This window comes from Oncorhynchus tshawytscha, linkage group LG13 (assembly GCF_018296145.1).
Source record: "Oncorhynchus tshawytscha isolate Ot180627B linkage group LG13, Otsh_v2.0, whole genome shotgun sequence".
Classification (NCBI taxonomy): Eukaryota; Metazoa; Chordata; class Actinopteri; order Salmoniformes; family Salmonidae; genus Oncorhynchus; species Oncorhynchus tshawytscha.
This window is the reverse complement of record NC_056441.1, coordinates 61,647,299-61,664,709: the sequence shown is the minus strand read 5'-3', so window position 1 is coordinate 61,664,709 and position 17,411 is coordinate 61,647,299. Positions and strand designations below refer to the sequence as shown.

Here is a 17,411-nt window from a genome sequence, read left to right as displayed (position 1 = left end):
AACACATACAGTGCTTTGCAAAAGTATTCACCCCCTTGGTGTTTTTCCTATTTTGTTGCATTACAACCTGTAATTTAAATGGATTTTTATTTGGATTTCATGTAATAGACAAACACAAAATAGTCCAAATTGGTGAAGTGAAATAAAAAAAATAACTTCAAAAATGTCTTTTAAAAAAAATGGAAAAGTGGTGTGTTATGTATTCACCCCCTTTGCTATAAACCCCTAAATAAGATCTGTTGCAACCAATTTCCTTCAGAAGTCACATAATTAGTTAGATAAAGTTCACCTGTATGCAATATAAGTTTAACATGATCTCCGTGTATATATACACCTGTTCTGAAAGGCCCCAGATTCTGCAACACCACTAAGCAAGGGGCACCACCAAGCAAGCGGCACTATGAAGAGCAAGGAGCTTACCAAACAGGTTAGGGACCAAGTTGTGGAGAAGTACAGATCAGGGTTGGGTTATAAAAAAATATCAGAAACTTTGAACATCCCATGGAGCATCATTAAATCCATTATTAAAAAATTGAAAGAATATGACACCACAACAAACCTGCCAAGAGAGGGCCACCCACCAAAACGCACAGAGCAGTCAAGGATGGCATTAATCTGAGAGGCAACAAAGAGACCAAAGATAACCCTGAAGGAGCTGCAAAGTTCCACAGCGGAGATTGGAGTATCTGTCCATAGGACCACTTTAAGCCGTACACTCCACAAAGCTGGCCTTTATTATGGAAGAGTGGCCCGAAAAAAAATAAGCAAACTCCCTAAATATATGGAAGAAGGTCAGATGGTCATATGAGACAAAAATGTAGCTTTTTGACCATCAAGGAAAATGCTATGTCAGGTGCAAACCCAACACCTCTCATCATCCCAAGAACACCAAGTATGTTGGTGGCAGCATCATGCTGTGGGGATCTTTTTCATCAGCAGGGACTGGAAAACTGGTCAGAATTGAAGGAATGATGGATGGTGCTAAATACAGGGAAATTCTTGAGGAAAACCTGTTTCAGTCTTCCAGAGATTTGAGACTGGGATGGAGCAGGACAATGACCCTAACCATTCTGCTAAAGCAACACTTGAGTGGTTTAAGGGGAAACATTTAAATGTCTTAGAATGGCCTAGTCAAGCCCAGACCTCAATACAATTGAGTAACTGTGGTATGACTTTAAGATTGCTGTACACCAGCGGAACCCATCCAACTTGAAGGAGCTGGAGCAGTTTTGCCTTGAAGAATGGGCAAAACTCCCGGTGGCTAGATGTGCCAAGCTTATAGAGACATACCCTAAGAGACTTGCAGTTGTAATTGCTGCAAAAGGTGACTCTACAAAGTATTGAATATGGGGGGAGGTGAATAGTTATGCACGCTCAGGTTTTCTGTTTTTTTGTCTTGTTTCTTGGCTGTTTCACAAAAAGCTATTTTGCATCTTCAAAGTGGTAAGCATGTTGTATAAATCAAATGATGCAAACCCCCCAAAAAATCTATAAAATGCCAAGGGGGTGAATACTTTAGCAAGCCACTGTAGTTTGCGTCCCAAATGACTCCCTATATAGTGCGCTACTTTTGACCTGGGCGCTATAAAGGGTATCATTTTGACGTAGGGTATAGAACTCTTTATACAGAACTCAGAATCATCCATGGATCAGGTGTTTTCCAGCTGAGTCAGGTCTAGACCTGGTTCAACTAAGGATTGTAGGGAACTTTGCAACCCTAGTTCTAGTGAGTACGACAAAGGCCATTGTTGAGTTTAACACCTCTCATAGAGCTACAGCACATAGATCTGCAAAAAAACTACAGATAATGATCCTTTCTGGTCAAACACTAATGCTCTATGTTAAAACTCCAGGGCAGCCAGCCCACCCGAGGCTTACAGCAGACAGACAGACCTCTGAACTAAAGCCTAATTATACCATACGCAAGTAGGCCACACAATAATATCTTGCATTGTGTTGAGTCACCACTCCCGAGGCTGCCCGTTTGCATATTTCTGCTACCCAAGTACGCAGAACTGCCACTTTGCAAAGCTTGAGTTGCATACTTGCGTAGCCTATGTATGAATAAGCTATAACTCTGATGATAAGAGACACAAAACAAACACAAGAATAATATAAAAAACCACAGACTGCCCAGAAATGCAGCGGTCTGTCACATAGACTTCCATGCTGCTTCTGAAACAGAGGCAACTGGCTTAAAAGACACATTAAATAAAAAACAACAACAGTTAAGGCTTAAAAAAAAACTAAAAGTATACCTATGTATTGACAGTTCAGTGAAAATCTATTCAGCTACAATAAGAACATGCAAACCTCTTTTCTTCCAGGTCTGTGTATTAAAGCTTTTTATGGTTATTTTACTCAGTAAGTTGACTTAATTCTTATTTTCAGTAACTACTTAATTGTCTAGCTAAAGTACCCAATCACATGGCTCTCCATTCAGTCTGTCCATCCAATGATTGGTTATTAACAAGCGTCTCCTTGTTAACAGACTGCCAACTCTTCAGTTTGAACGAAATGTTCCTAAAACACTCATTTAACTGTGTGTGTGTGTGTGTGTGTGTGTGTGTGTGTGTGTGTGTGTGTGTGTGTGTGTGTGTGTGTGTGTGTGTGTGTGTGTGTGTGTGTGTGTGTGTGTGTGTGTGTGTGTGTGTGTGTGTGTGTGTGTGTGTGTGTGTGTGTGTGTCTCTGGGAAGATAAAGGGGTGGGGCTTAGAGGTAGTCATCCTCACTGGAAGGCTCGTCATCAGGATCGTTGCAAGGGTTGTTGCTAGAGACGTTGCGAAGGTCGTTGCTATGGGCATAGCTGGAGGCAGTGCTAGAGGATGGGCTGCGGCTCATTCTCCACACCTGGTTAGAGAAGCTCCGCCCCCAGCTGCAGGGCTGGCCAACAGGTCGCAGTATTCTAATAAGCTCTGCAGCTTCCTGCCAATAGGAAGTTCACTTGCTGTGTCCCCGCCCAGTTCTCTGTTTACTCATGGTGGTCAACATCTGACTGATGTAGGAAGTGAGGAGGTCATCCATCTTATAGCCCTGAAAACACACACACACACACACACATCTGAGTGTTTTCATCAAGTGCGTGTGTGAGTGTGTGTGTATGTGTACATGTGCGTACATGAGGGCATGTGTGGTTTTTATGTGTGTGTGTGTGTGTGTGTGTGTGTGTGATTGTGTCTCACCAGTGAGGTCTCACACAGCAGCTTGCTGCCCCTGACCAGGTTGCCAATGGTGATGTGGAAGTAGGTGTTACCGCTGCTCCAGTTGGAGATCTTAGTGAATGGGTGGGTGGTCAGGATGTCCTGTTGTAGACATACACACACGCATCAGTGAAATACCAGGTAACACATGTTCACACACCATCACCTAGAGAAAGAGATGAGAGGTCATGTAATGCACACACAGGACATTTCCCCTTGGGAATTAACAAAGGACCTAACTACACACACATACACACCTTGGTCTTTGGGTCTATAAGGCTGACTCCATGCTTGTTGATAGCAATCAGGAGGATCTCTGGGAAGTTGGGCTCTGTGGTTTGCTGAACAGAGAGAATATCACACTGACTGAGAGGAGGTACACAATATTGGATAGACCGACAGTCAGACAGACCGACCGACAGTCAGACATCCCAGACAGACAGACAGACCAGGCAGACAGACAGTATCGTTACCCCAAGGTAAGATTGAGAATGACATCACAGAGCGGCATTGTTACCTTGACTTCGAAGAAGGCGGATCCGAACGTGGCCCATTTGAAGATGATCTTCAGGAAGTGGAGTTTGGCCTCTTCCCTGGACTTACCAGCCTGCTTATTGAAATAAGCTACTACAGACTACAAACACACACAGATATGGATGCATGAATACAAAGTCACAAACACACACACCAAAAAAACAGAGACAAAAAAAACAATAAAACAGCTGATTAGGTCACAGATAAAGATACTCTGAACGCAGTAGTCAATCATGAGGAAGACTGCCAATAAGAATAGAGCCAGGGCAGCAAATTAGAGCCCAGGAGAGTTGGGAGAAGTCTCGTCTCACCCGTTTCCAGTCATCTGGGGAGAGCTGGCGAATCAGGTCCTGCGGCACCAGCTCCCGGAGGATCTTGGGTATTGAGGGGAAGTGTGACTTGTCGTCTTCGTACTTCACCCTGTAGATCAACGCTCCCAGCTGGAACACCTCGTCACGACTACACTTATGGTAACCACGGAGATACTTAGGCAGTTCCTAGCAACCAAAGGGCAAAAATGACCAGTTACAATCTCACTCCTACTTACTTTTAGCGGTTCCTAAAACCAGAACAGATCATGTCAAAAAGTGTTTAAGGTAATCAGCTCCGTGGTCTTGGAATTCTCTCCAGACCAGCTTGAAACCCCAAAATCTTGTTTCCTTGGAGGAGTTTAAAACTTTTGTTGACTCACATGTTACTGAGGAATGTGATTGTCATTAGGACTTGATGCGGTGGTACGTATAATATATATATTTTTTTTATCTATGACGATTTTATGTTTCTGTAATTGAAATGTATGTGTCTACATCAACATTTTTGACTTTTTTATGAAGTGTCTATGTCTGTAAGTTGTTACAGTATGTCTGATATTTGTCTCAAACATTGTTCCCCCATGCTGCTGTTTTGGTTGGACCAGGTCTCTCTTGAAACATTGATTTGTACCTCAATGAGACTAACCTGGATAAATAAAAGGTAAAAACGAAATATTCCTGGAGATCACATTCATGGTAAACGCTGTAGGGGTCGGCTCAAGACATAACAACAAACAACGCACCTTTGATTGAATCCCAGCCTTAGTATGTGAACAGTGTCAGGGTTTGAACCTGGGAAGTTTACTTAGGACAAGTGGAACCAGTTCCGTTACACCCCACCCCCCCCCCCCTCCTACCTGGTAGTAGTGGAAGATGGAGTCAGCGAAGGAGTCTTTACCAGGAACAGTGTTGGTCCACAGCTTCTTCATGAAGAACACCTGGTAGGTCAGAGACGGTACGATACCTACACACACACGTTAAAGTCATTAAAGGGATAGTTCACGTTAAAGGGATAGTTCATGTTAAACAGATAGTACATATTAAAGGGATAGTTCATATTAAACAGATAGTACATATTAAAGGGATAGTTCATATTAAACAGATAGTACATATTAAAAGGATAGTTCACGTTAAAGGGATAGTTCACGTTAAACAGATGGTACATATTAAAGGGATAGTTCACGTTAAAGGGATAGTTTGTATTAAAGGGATAGTTCATATTAAACAGAAGGTACATATTAAAGGGATAGTTCATATTAAACAGATAGTACATATTAAAGGGATAGTTCATATTAAACAGAAGGTACATATTAAAGGGATAGTTCATATTAAACAGATAGTACATATTAAAAGGATAGTTCACGTTAAAGGGATAGTTTGTATTAAAGGGATAGTTCATATTAAACAGATAGTACATATTAAAGGGATAGTTCATATTAAACAGATAGTACATATTAAAAGGATAGTTCACGTTAAAGGGATAGTTTGTATTAAAGGGATAGTTCATATTAAACAGAAGGTACATATTAAAGGGATAGTTCGCTCTAGATCATAGTTTTTATGACATACCATCTTTAGAGGGCCGGGCCTTCTTGATCCAGTCTGTGAGGTGTCTGACAAAGTCAAAGAAGAAATCTCCCTCTGGTACACTTATCACCTACAACACACACACACACACACACACACACACACACACACACACACACACACACACACACACACACACACACACACACACACACACACACACACACACACACACACACACACACACACACACACACACACACACACACACCTCACACACACCACACACACATACCACACACACCACACACACAAAGAGGAGTTGGGGCATGTTGGAGAGCATCAACTCTGTGATATATTGTGGGTCAATTGTGTATGATTGATTGATCTACAAATAATAATGAGTAGTTATTTATGATCATCCAGGTGATTTGTAGATCAGACAGTCAGCTGCTGCCTGCTAAATCTGCTGCATCGACGAACAAGGCATTAGTGTGCATGTGTGTGTGTGTGTGTGTGTGTGTGTGTGTGTCTATCACCTTGTCGGAGATCTTTACGAACAAGCTGAATCCTTCGGGTGATTTGAGCAGCAGGCGAGCAGAGATCGCCAAACAGAAGTCTTTAGCCTTGGTGCTGGACTCCACCTCAAATGCCTGTCAATTACACACACCAGCCAATCACAGCACAGTAAACACCTGTCAATCACATACACCAGCCAATGACAGCACAGTAAACACCTGTAAATCACAAACAGGAATAAAGCCAGAAAGATAGTCTGTGTGTGTGTGTGTGAGTGCGTGTGAGTGTGTCAGTGTGTGCGTGAGTGTACCTCATCAGTATCGTCAGGGAAATAGACTTTGTGGAAGATCTGGGTGGTCTTATGTTGGATGGCCTCTACCTCCACTAGGTGGGGAGGGTACTTCCTCGAGCCATTCCTGTTGCCACAACAACACCAATAATAATAACAACAGCAACAACAATAATAATCACAACACCAACAATAATAATAACAACAATATCAACAATAATAACAGCCCCAACAATAATAACAACAACAGCAACAATAATAATAATAACAACAGCAACAATAATAACAATAATAACAACAACAGCAACAATAATAACACCAACATTAAGAAATTAACAAGCAGAAGAGGATTGTATCATTAACAGAGTGTATCTGTTGATGTGCGAGACAGGTGAGTGTGTGTGAATGTGTGTGTGTGTGTGCGTGTATGTGCGTGCGTGTTTGTGCCCACGTTTGTGTTACCGTAGGGCCTTCTGTAGTCGTGTCATACAGTCCTGAGCCAGAGGGTGGTGTTTCCTGGACTGAAGGAAACGCTGGACATGAGGCAGCAGCATGTTGCTAGGAGGGAGCAGCCCTGTACACAGCCACAGCAACTCCCAGCCCTTCTCCTCACTGTACCTACACACACACACGGTTACGACACAATGTAACAAAGGTATCTGAGAGAAGTTTAGGAAGTGTGTGTGTGTGTGTGTGTGTGTGTGTGTGTGTGTGTGTGTGTGTGTGTGTGTGTGTGTGTGTGTGTGTGTGTGTGTGTGTGTGTGTGTGTGCGTGTGCGTGTGTGTGTTCTTACTTGACGTGGTTGTCTGTGAGTTGTTTGAGGATCTGACAGAAAATCTCATCTTTTAGAGGTTCGGCCTTCAGAGCTCCTTCAAAGATCTGGTCCGTCAGCTCGTTAACCGAACGTGTTCGCTTAGACGGGTAGTCCCCCATATACTTCATCATAGGTGGCATAGTCAAGGAGTTTACATATTACACAAACGACACAGGTGGGATCTGAACCCCCGTCTCCTGGGAAACCAACGTTTTAACCATTAGGCCAGAAGGAAATTCCATATCTGGCCGAGGAGGATTTTAAGTTGCAGGCAGGTTTACCTCATCACAAGCTCATGAATGTGAAACAAACACAAGCAGAAGCACACGCACACGCACACTACAGACGGTTTGTGTTAGCCAGTAAAGGATATCTATGAAGACCATACAGGCGTCCTGTGACAGGTCTTCATGGCTGAGGACCTTCTTCAGTAGGGGCTGTTTGATAGGCTCTCTGGTGCAGCTCCACATTGAGGCCTTCCCTCTGTTCTTAGTGATCATCACCCTGCTCAGAGTGTGTTTGGGAGGAGGTCTGGAGAGAGAGGGAGAGAGAGAGAGGGAGAGAGAGAAGGGGGAGGAGAAAGAAGGGGGAGAGGTGTAGTGACAGGTATTGATTAGGTAACATTTTCTTTAGACAAAAAACCCACACGGTTACAAATACTGCAACTTGTATTGTGTGTGTTTGTGTGTATGTGTGTGTGTGCCTGCATGCATGCGTATGATCGTGTGTCTGTGTGTGTCTACCTGAAGTGGTCATAGCTGAACTCTTCCAGTGTGTAAGGTTTAATCCTCTCCTCTCCAGTCTCCGGCAAAACCAGCTGAGATGAACGCACCGTCTCCTGTCTCTGGTCTGGTGTCATGGTAATCAATGCCTAGAGAGAGAGAGAGAGAGAGAGAGAGAGAGAGCGAGAGAGAGAGCGAGAGAGAGAGAAAGAAGGGGGGACGATTGAGAATCACACAGATAGAGCCATTACAGTGTAGGCTGTGTGTGTGTGTGTGTGTGTGTGTGTGTGTGTGTGTGTGTGTGTGTGTGTGTGTGTGTGTGTGTGTGTGTGTGTGTGTGTGTGTGTGTGTGTGTGTGTGTGTGTCTCTGTGTGTGTGTGTGTCTGTGTGTGTGTGTGTGTGTGTGTGTGTGTGTGTGTGTGTGTGTGTGTGTGTGTGTGTGTGTGTGTGTGTGTGTGTGTGTGTGTGTGTGTGTGTGTGTGTGTGTGTGTGTGTGTGTCTCACCACTACGTCAGCCTGAGGTCTGGTAACAGTGGGCAGGACGTAGACGGCATCAGCAGGGAAATCTCCTTTTTGATTGGTCCGTTCATTGACCCCATGGGCCCAGCCTGAGGTCATGACCTGCTGACCTGTCTCTTGGTCCAATAGAATCAGGTCTCCCTTTTGGAACGACAGGAACGTAGACTCCTCCCCACCTAGAGGGGACAAGGTACAGTTTGTGTGGATGTGTGTGGGGGTGTGTGTGTTTGTGTGTGTGTGTACTCTACTCACCAGAGTTGGTGTTGTCCTGCAGAGCCACCACGTACTTGGACCGGTTCCTCAGGCCCTCTAGGAACGTTACCACAAGGTCTCTGATGTCCTCAGAGTTGGTTGACGTGAACGTAAACTCATCGCCCTTTATGGTCGCCAACGTAAAGCTCTGCCCCTGCAGCTTACCACCTCTATCAACAAACAGAAGAAGACAACATGCTCAAAGAATTGCTCATACACAGAGCTAGCTAGCAGTCTCCTAGCTAGCAGTCTCCTAGCTAGCAGTCTCCTAGCTAGCAGTCTCCTAGCTAGCAGTCTCCTAGCTAGCGGTCTCAGAAGAAGGGAGAGAAAGAAAGGAATACAGTCGCTTGCCATTTATTCCCTAACAGGTCAGCTAAATGTAGGGGGTTGAGGTGTCCAACAACAAAACAGCAACACAGGGTGGCTATCTAATTATACAAATGAAATGTATTAATATTGGTTAATGGTTACTGGCTACATAGTAAGCTTCTTGAAATTAGGAGTTTAGGAGAAAAGAGGATAGAAGAAAATTAAAAGAAACAGAGTAATTGATATGTTTATGGTTGAGAGGGCAACAGTGTTAGGATGGACTCCAAATCACCTGCTGCTGGAGACTGCAGTGATCTCTGGGAAAGAGAGTTCTAGCAGCACCTGCTCCTGTTCGTCCACAAAGTACACCCCTGTCCAGTTCACCGCCACAATGACATCATTCTTAGGCAGACTTGGACCTGTATGGTGGAGTGAGGGGCGGGATCAGAGTATGGACCCGTGACTAGGGCTGTGTCCCGATTCTCTGTCCTACCAAAGTGCACACTTTCAAACTCCGTGTCATGGACTTAGTGGTGGAAACTCCCTACAGCGAACGAGTACACCAATCCAATGCTTGTAAATCCATGACGGGTAGGGTGCATGCACACTTTGGAAGGAGTGAGGAAATTAGGACTAAGCCTAGATCACATGTATACCTACAGTAGTTTCCAGGAACAACCTCCGCAAGAGATATGATGAGGTTCAGCACCAAACAGACTGACTGACAGGTATTAATGAAGGTAGTTGGTACAGCAGGTATGTTACAGCAGGTATGTTACAGCAGGTACGTTACAGCAGGTACGTTACAGCAGGTGTGTTACAGCAGGTACAGCAGGTACGTTACAGTAGGTACGTTACAGCAGGTACGTTACAGCAGGTACGTTGCAGCAGGTACAGCAGGTACGTTACAGTGGGTACAGCAGGTACGTTACAGCAGGTACAGCAGGTACAGCAGGTACGTTACAGCAGGTACAGCAGGTACGTTACAGCAGGTACGTTACATTAGGTACGTTACAGCAGGTTTGTTACAGCAGGTACGTTACAGCAGGTACGTTACAGCAGGTACGTTACAGCAGGTTTGTTACAGCAGGTACGTCACAGCAGGTACGTTACAGCAGGTACAGCAGGTACGTTACAGCAGGTACGTTACAGCAGGTACAGCAGGCACAGCAGGTACGTTGCAGCAGGTACGTTACAGCAGGTACGCTACAGCGGGTACGTTACAGCGGGTACGTTACAGCGGGTTTGTTACAGCGGGTGCGTTACAGCAGGTACGTTACAGCGGGGTTGTTACAGAAGGTACGTTACAGCAGGTACGTTACAGCGGGTACGTTACAGCAGGTACGTTACAGCAGGTACGTTACAGCAGGTACATTACAGCAGGTACGTTACATCGGGTACGTTACAGCGGGTTTGTTACAGCGGGTGCGTTACAGCAGGTACGTTACAGCAGGTACGTTACAGCAGGTACGTTACAGCAGGTACGTTACAGCGGGTACGTTACAGCAGGTGCGTTACAGCAGGTACAGCAGGTACGTTACAGCAGGTACAGCAGGTACGTTACAGCAGGTACAGCAGGTACGTTACAGCGGGTACGTTACAGCAGGTGCGTTACAGCAGGTACAGCAGGTACGTTACAGCAGGTACGTTATAGCTGGTACGTTACAGCAGGTACGTTACATTAGGTACGTTACAGCAGGTAGAGTAACGTACCTGAGAGCTTGAAGGCCTCATAAAAGCGTGAGAAGAGGAGCGGCCATTTGTAGCGAGCGAAGTCCACCACTTCCTCCTTCACCTTCTGGGGGTCAAACCTCTGCTGGGTGTAGATGCCCTGGTGTGGAGAGGAGAGGGGGGGACAAACAGTTAGGTTGTGTCCCAGATGGCCTCCTTTCCCTATATAGTGCACTACTTTTGACCAGGGTCCATAGTGCTCATGTAAAAAAGTAGTGCTCTATGTAGGAAATATGGTGCGATTTGACACACATCCTTAGTGACTTATAATGGGTGTATTTAAAAAAACGAGTTAAAACAATCACATATTATGATCGAAATAATTGAAAGTAAAACCTGGTAGTTTACTAGATCAAACATCAAAACCTGTGACATCCAGAGTCCCTAGAATTTTGCCTGGCAAATCGTTCCTCAGCGAGGAGCACCTTTTTATGGGCAGCCATGATGACGTGGGCCCATTTCTCCACGCTCCGGGAGGAGCTGACCTCTCGGTCGGGGATGTAGGATGGGATCAGGCTCAGCAGACGCTCTGTCAGGATCTCAGAACCATAGTCCACATAATACTGCTGACTGGCTAACTCTGCTAGGTCATCCTAGAGAGAGAGAAAGGGAGGGAGAGAGAGAGAGAAGGGGGATTAGTTAGAGCTAGGATCAGAACCATAGTCAACATAGTACTGCTGACTGGCTAGCTCTCCCAAGTCATCCTGGAGAGAGAGACAGAGGTTAGTGTCAGGATCTGAGATCCTTAGTTCACATAGTACTGCTGACTGGCTAGCTCTACCAAGTCATCCTGGAGAGAGAGACAGAGGTTAGGGTCAGGACCTGAGATCCTTAGTTCACATAGTACTGCTGACTGGCTAGCTCTACCAAGTCATCCTGGAGAGAGAGACAGAGGTTAGGGTCAGGACCTGAGATCCTTAGTTCACATAGTACTGCTGACTGGCTAGCTCTACCAAGTCATCCTGGAGAGAGACAGAGGTTAGGGTCAGGACCTGAGATCCTTACTTCACATAGTACTGCTGACTGGCTAGCTCTACCAAGTCATCCTGGAGAGAGAGACAGAGGTTAGGGTCAGGACCTGAGATCCTTAGTTCGCATAGTACTGCTGACTGGCTAGCTCTACCAAGTCATCCTGGAGAGAGAGACAGAGGTTAGGGTCAGAATCTGAGATCCTTAGTTCACATAGTACTGCTGACTGGCTAGCTCTACCAAGTCATTGTATAGACGAAAAGAGACAGAGAGAGAGAGAGATGTTTTCCTTGTTTATTTCCTTTTTGTTTATGGACTATTCCACTTGCTTTGGCAATGTAAACATTTGTTTCTCATGCCAATAAAGCCAATTGAATTAAATAGAATTGAATTGAATTGAGAGAGAGAGCTAGAGAGAGAGATGGTCAACGTGATTGTAAAACTCACCCTGTCACAGCGGTACTCTCCAAACTTTACCCCCCGTACAGTCTGTTGGTAGATGAGGTTGGTGGCCACAGCGTCGTCTGCAGGGTTGTGCCAGGGGGTGAATATCTCCTTCCTGTAGAACAGTCTCCAGGGGGCGTTTCTCTCCTGGGCACCCTGCTCCTTGGCATACTGCTCACACTGGGACACCGCGTCCATCACATGGTCCTTTCCACTGCCTAGGGAGGACACCTGGTGGTACACACACACTGCTCACACTGGAATACTGCACATGCATGATGTGTATGCGTGTGCATGCCTGCCTGTGTACCTGTGTGTGTGTGTTTGTGTGCATGCATCCTTGTGTGTGTGTGTGTGTGTGTGTGTATGTGTGGCAGTGTAGTACCTTGTCAAACAGGGCGATATAGAGAGAGAATCCAAAGCGGTCTCTGAGGCTGATCTTGTCTGCCAGGGCGTTACACAGCTCCATGGCCGTAGTAGCTGAGTCTGTCAACAACGTCTTAGTGGTCCCATCCATAAAGGTTACTGGCAACATGATGGGCTTCTTAGACTTAGTGGCCTGGGAGAGAAGAAAGAGAATGGAGAGGGAGAGAGAGAGAGGGAGGGTGGAGGAGGAGAGAGGGAGTGGGGGAGAGAGGGGGGAGAGGGAGGACAGATGGAGGGGCGAGAAGAAGAGAGGTGGAGAGAGGAGAGGAGAATGAGAGGTAAGGGATATTTCTTTGTGTGTGTGTGTGTATGTGTTTGTTTGTTTGTTTGTTTGTGCGCGAGTGTGTGCGTGTGTGCACCTGTAGCTCCAGCCAGGACGGGGGTTGTGTTCTGGTGCCGTTAACAAACGTGCGTCTGAGTCTCTCCTCGCAGTAGGGGGCATAGCCAGGAGGACCACCATGGATGTAGTTACGCAGGTACTGGAGGAGACATGATGTAATGCAGTTATAGAGGAAGGGATGTAATTATAGAGAAAGTATAGAGTTTAACAATGGCTACATCCCAAATGGCTCTGTGGACCCTGGTCAAAAGTACTATATAAAGGGAATAGGGTGTCATTTGGGACGCAAGTAGAGAGTCTATAGCAGTATGCGTATTCTGACTGACCTTGACAAACTTCTCAGAGGGAGCGAAGCAGCCGACACACAGAGAGATGAGGATCCAGCCGCGGGCGTGACTGCTCTTAGAAGGATTCTGGTTCAACTGCTTACAGATCTGGCAGTAGATCTCATCCCTACAGAGTACACACACTGGACAGGTCAGAGTGTGTGTGTGTGTGTGTGTGTGTGTGTGTGTGTGTGTGTGTGTGTGTGTGTGTGTGTGTGTGTAAGCATGTGTGTGGGTGTTTGTGTGCGTGCGTGCGTGGGTGGGTGTGCTCGTATGTATGTGGGTCTACCTCAGGGCAGGTCGTAGTATTCCGTTGCCGATGATGAAGTGGAGTTTCTCCAGGTTAGAGGTGGGCCGGTCCTCTAACATGCTGTTGCCATGGAGACTAATCTCTCCGTCGTTCAGGCGCTTGGTCACCTAACAGAAAACTCATCATCAACACTGGACATTCTATCTGATCTACATACTGTCTGTGTCCCAAATGGCACCCTATCCCTATATAGTACACTACTTTTTATCATGGAGCATAGGGCTCTGGTCAAAAGTAATTTACTAAATAGGGCCATTTCACAACTTCTGGGATGCTTTCAACTCCAACACCTCCTCCACAGTGATACTCCTCTTCTCCTCCTCTCTCTTACCTCCTCAGTAATCTTGGACTTCTTCTTCAGGGTGAGGGACACTAGTTTGTGTCGGACACTGTTCTTCTTGTTGCTGTCTGAATGGGGGGTCTATAGGGGAGGGGTTACAGCAGGACACAGTTTATGAATCAGATAGGAAACGTCTTCTAGGAAGCACTACTGTGTTGTACTACCCAGAGCAACACTGGGTATCAGACCATGACGGTTTAACTAAGGTAGAATCTAACCGAATGAGATTATAGCTAAGTGTTATTATCGATTACTCCCACCTCGTCCCTCCTCCCTCATTTGACATTTTAGTCATTTAGCAGAAGCTCTTAATCAGTTCTTGTTCATTCATCTTAAGACAGCTAGGTGAGACAATGACATATCACAGTCGTAGTAAGTACATTTTTCCTCACAGCGCAGCTAAATATTTACTCCGACCTCGCCCTATCCCTGGAGGGCCTGTAGTTCTCTCTCTCCTCTCAACTCTCCCTCCCCCTGCAGGGCCTGTAGTTCTCTCTCTCCCCTCCCTCCTCTCACCTCTCCCTCCCCCTGCAGGGCCTGTAGTTCTCTCTTGTAGGTTTTCTTGCCCAGCGTCTCGTAGATCTTGGTCATCACAGGGATCTTCTCCGAGCCGTCAGTGATGGCCGTATGGTACTTGGGCTCTGGGAGATCTCCCATGAACCTCAGCACCGTGATCCATACCGCCAAAGCTGCCTGGGGGAAGAGCAACCAACAGTGTTAGGGTTGCAACCATTCCGGTACTTTAACCAAATTTCCCTGGTTTTCTATCAATCGTGGTTGGAAGATTCCGGATTTCCTACTTATTCCCTCCTGATTCCAGGAATCTTCCAATCTGGATTTCTGGACAACTGGAGAAAGTAGGGAAAAGTTACTGTAATTTTTGCAACCCTAAACAGTGTTCATGCTGTGATTAGAAAGTACACTTGGGTAGAAGGAGGCTGCCTGAAACAACAGTCTGACAAACACCCATGGTCTACTGGGGTAAGAGGTCAGGGGTTAGGTGTCAGAGTTGAGAGGTCATGTGACCAACCAGCTGGTCGCCCTCGTCTTCATGGAACAGCAGCGGTTGTTTAAGTGGCCGTCGGACGTAGGTGTGTGTTGTGGTGCCCTGGAAATAGGTGGCAGCGAACTTGGCGAATTTATACTCCGACAGGTCATCTTCCTCATCCTCAGGGAGAGGAAGAACATCATCTAAATCTTCCTCCTCAAGCTCCTTCTGGGCACGTTCCAAGTCCTACACACACACACACACACACACACACACGCACACGCACACAAAGACACTTATCGAACGATTGGAACGTAGCCCAGAGCAGATTAAGGTGTTAACTGTAACATTGTGTCTGTGTGTCCGCTAGGTGGCGACCTTCTCACCTCGAACCCAGCTGGTGGCGCACCCTCCTGGCCAGGGAAGGAGTTTGTTGTCCCCAGGAAGCCAAACATCTTATCCACCATGTCAGAGTCGTTCACCGGCTCATGTCTGGCTTTCTCCATCTGCTCCACCATCTCCTTCTTCCTCCGCACCTCCTCCCTTTCTCTCTTCTCTCTCTCCGCATCCTCCTTCACTAGCTGGGCCAGTCTCTCCTGGTGGTTACGCTCTGCTTCAACCTGCAGAAGACTGGGTGTTAATAGGTGTGTGTGTGCAGAGGCGTCATGCCCATAGGGGCCACAGGGGCAAGTGGCCACACAGATTTGTCCTAAAAACAATTGTTGTTTCTCTGTAATAGTACTAGCCACATAGACATTTTATGAAGATGGCTTTAGCTAGCCCAGATAGGTTCCCAATCTGCCAACCTCATAACTAGCTGCCATGAAACCATTTCAGGCTACCAAATTAGAGTAGCTAGCTTGTCTAACTGGCTTAGCTGGCATGCCTGTAGGCAAGGTTGGTAGACTTCAGAACAGCAAGCAATAACTAAATGCATTGAATTAGACTCACATTCCTTTCAATCTTTTACCCAGATGTTAGCAGAGATGCAGAGAAGCATATTTAGTTTCTTTAAATTCAGAACCACCAGTCAGGAGGATGCAGACAGCTCAAGAGGTATGCTTAATATGCAGAAAAATTGACATATATTTTACTTAGAATTAAGAATAATGATTATAGCTCTAGATTGCAGGGCCTAGCCCCCCTCTGGACCACCCCCAGCCATCCTCACCTATCCTCTCATATTTTTGTGTGTGTGTGTGTGTGTGTGTGTGTGTGTGTGTGTGTGTGTGCTTGAGTGTGTTCCAGACCTTAGCCTTCTTAGCGCTCATCTGGTTCCTCAGTTTCTCCTCCTCAGCCAGACGCAGCTTCTCTGCCTCCAACCTCCTCCGATACTGAGAGAGAGAGAGAGAGAGAGAGAGAGGAGGAAACAGAGAGAGAGGGGGAGGAAACAGAGAGAGAGAGGGAGGAAACAGAGAGAGAGAGGGAGGAAACAGAGAAAGAGAGGGAGGAAACAGAGAGAGAGGGAGGAAACAGAGAGAGAGAGGGAGGAAACAGAGAGAGAGAGAGAGAGAGAGAGAGGGAGGAAACAGAGAGAGAGAGGGAGGAAACAGAGAAAGAGAGGGAGGAAACAGAGAGAGAGAGGGAGGAAACAGAGAAAGAGAGGGAGGAAACAGAGAGAGAGAGGGAGGAAACAGAGAGAGAGAGAGGGGAGGAAACAGAGAGAGAGAGAGGGAGGAAACAGAGAGAGAGAGAGGAAGGAAACAGAGAGAGAGAGAGGGAGGAAACAGAGAGAGAGAGAGGGAGGAAACAGAGAAAGAGAGGGAGGAAACAGAGAGAGAGAGAGAGGGAGGAAACAGAGAGAGAGAGGGAGGAAACAGAGAGAGAGAGGGAGGAAACAGACAGAGAGGGAGGAAACAGAGAGAGAGAGGGAGGAAACAGAGAGAGAGAGGTAGAGAGAGAATGAGAAAGAGAGCGTGAAAGAGAGAGGAAGGGTTAGGATTCGAGAGTGAAAGGGACTGAGGCTTTCTTTCAGTCTGCACTGCGTGTGTCTGTCTCTTTCTCACCTCTCCCTTCAGTCTCTTGTAGAGGCGTCGTGCGATCATGCCCCGTGTGTGAGCCTGGATGGTGATGACGGCCCATAGGCGGTGTCTGAAGGCCCTTCGGACCAGACAGCCTCTACACCTGGCCTGCAGACCCATCACTCTCTGTCTGGCCACGTGGTACGTTACGTACAGCCGCCTGGAGCGGTACAACGCCTGGAGTCTGGCAAACCCTGCCCGCATCTAGGAGGTGGAGGGGAGGGGAGGAGAGGAGGAGAAGAGGGGGAGGAGGTGGAGAGGACATGGAGGAGAAATTAAAGTAAGAGATTGTCATTTGATTAATGATACAAGGATCAGTTCAGCTCATGTCAATAAGAAGTGATCAAGTTTTTAAAACTCACAGCTCCATAGTTCTTGCGACAGTGATATCCTCGCCACGTCTTCTGGATCATCATGGCTGACTTTCTCATCTTCAGGAAGTTGGACCTGTTGAGACCAAGTGATGTGATTGTTATCTCAAAGCTGGTTGCAATGACTCCAGTCTCAGCTGGTTTCTTTGC

The 17,411-nt window shown here is 46.4% G+C and overlaps 1 protein-coding gene across 1 annotated transcript in view; it reads right to left on the bottom strand.

The window, feature by feature from the left end:
* Positions 1-1,039: 1,039 nt before the first annotated feature.
* Positions 1,040-17,411, bottom strand: part of myo7aa (myosin VIIAa) — a 29,487-nt gene continuing 13,115 nt past the window's right edge. Inside the window, exons 18-47 of the mRNA XM_042294940.1 lie at positions 17,253-17,337; positions 16,876-17,094; positions 16,120-16,203; positions 15,256-15,489; positions 14,912-15,115; positions 14,398-14,574; positions 13,873-13,962; positions 13,521-13,648; positions 13,232-13,358; positions 12,925-13,044; positions 12,525-12,698; positions 12,143-12,370; positions 11,152-11,319; positions 10,709-10,826; positions 9,288-9,414; positions 8,687-8,856; positions 8,420-8,610; positions 7,937-8,064; positions 7,567-7,724; positions 7,173-7,326; positions 6,842-6,997; positions 6,401-6,506; positions 6,111-6,224; positions 5,614-5,701; positions 4,902-5,008; positions 4,045-4,230; positions 3,717-3,833; positions 3,457-3,540; positions 3,182-3,301; positions 1,040-3,032 (exon numbers count right to left, since the gene is read on the bottom strand). Coding sequence (XP_042150874.1) covers positions 2,940-3,032; positions 3,182-3,301; positions 3,457-3,540; positions 3,717-3,833; positions 4,045-4,230; positions 4,902-5,008; positions 5,614-5,701; positions 6,111-6,224; positions 6,401-6,506; positions 6,842-6,997; positions 7,173-7,326; positions 7,567-7,724; positions 7,937-8,064; positions 8,420-8,610; positions 8,687-8,856; positions 9,288-9,414; positions 10,709-10,826; positions 11,152-11,319; positions 12,143-12,370; positions 12,525-12,698; positions 12,925-13,044; positions 13,232-13,358; positions 13,521-13,648; positions 13,873-13,962; positions 14,398-14,574; positions 14,912-15,115; positions 15,256-15,489; positions 16,120-16,203; positions 16,876-17,094; positions 17,253-17,337 — 4,255 coding nt within the window. The 3' untranslated portion in view covers positions 1,040-2,939. The remainder of the gene's footprint in view (positions 3,033-3,181; positions 3,302-3,456; positions 3,541-3,716; positions 3,834-4,044; positions 4,231-4,901; positions 5,009-5,613; positions 5,702-6,110; positions 6,225-6,400; positions 6,507-6,841; positions 6,998-7,172; positions 7,327-7,566; positions 7,725-7,936; positions 8,065-8,419; positions 8,611-8,686; positions 8,857-9,287; positions 9,415-10,708; positions 10,827-11,151; positions 11,320-12,142; positions 12,371-12,524; positions 12,699-12,924; positions 13,045-13,231; positions 13,359-13,520; positions 13,649-13,872; positions 13,963-14,397; positions 14,575-14,911; positions 15,116-15,255; positions 15,490-16,119; positions 16,204-16,875; positions 17,095-17,252; positions 17,338-17,411) is intronic.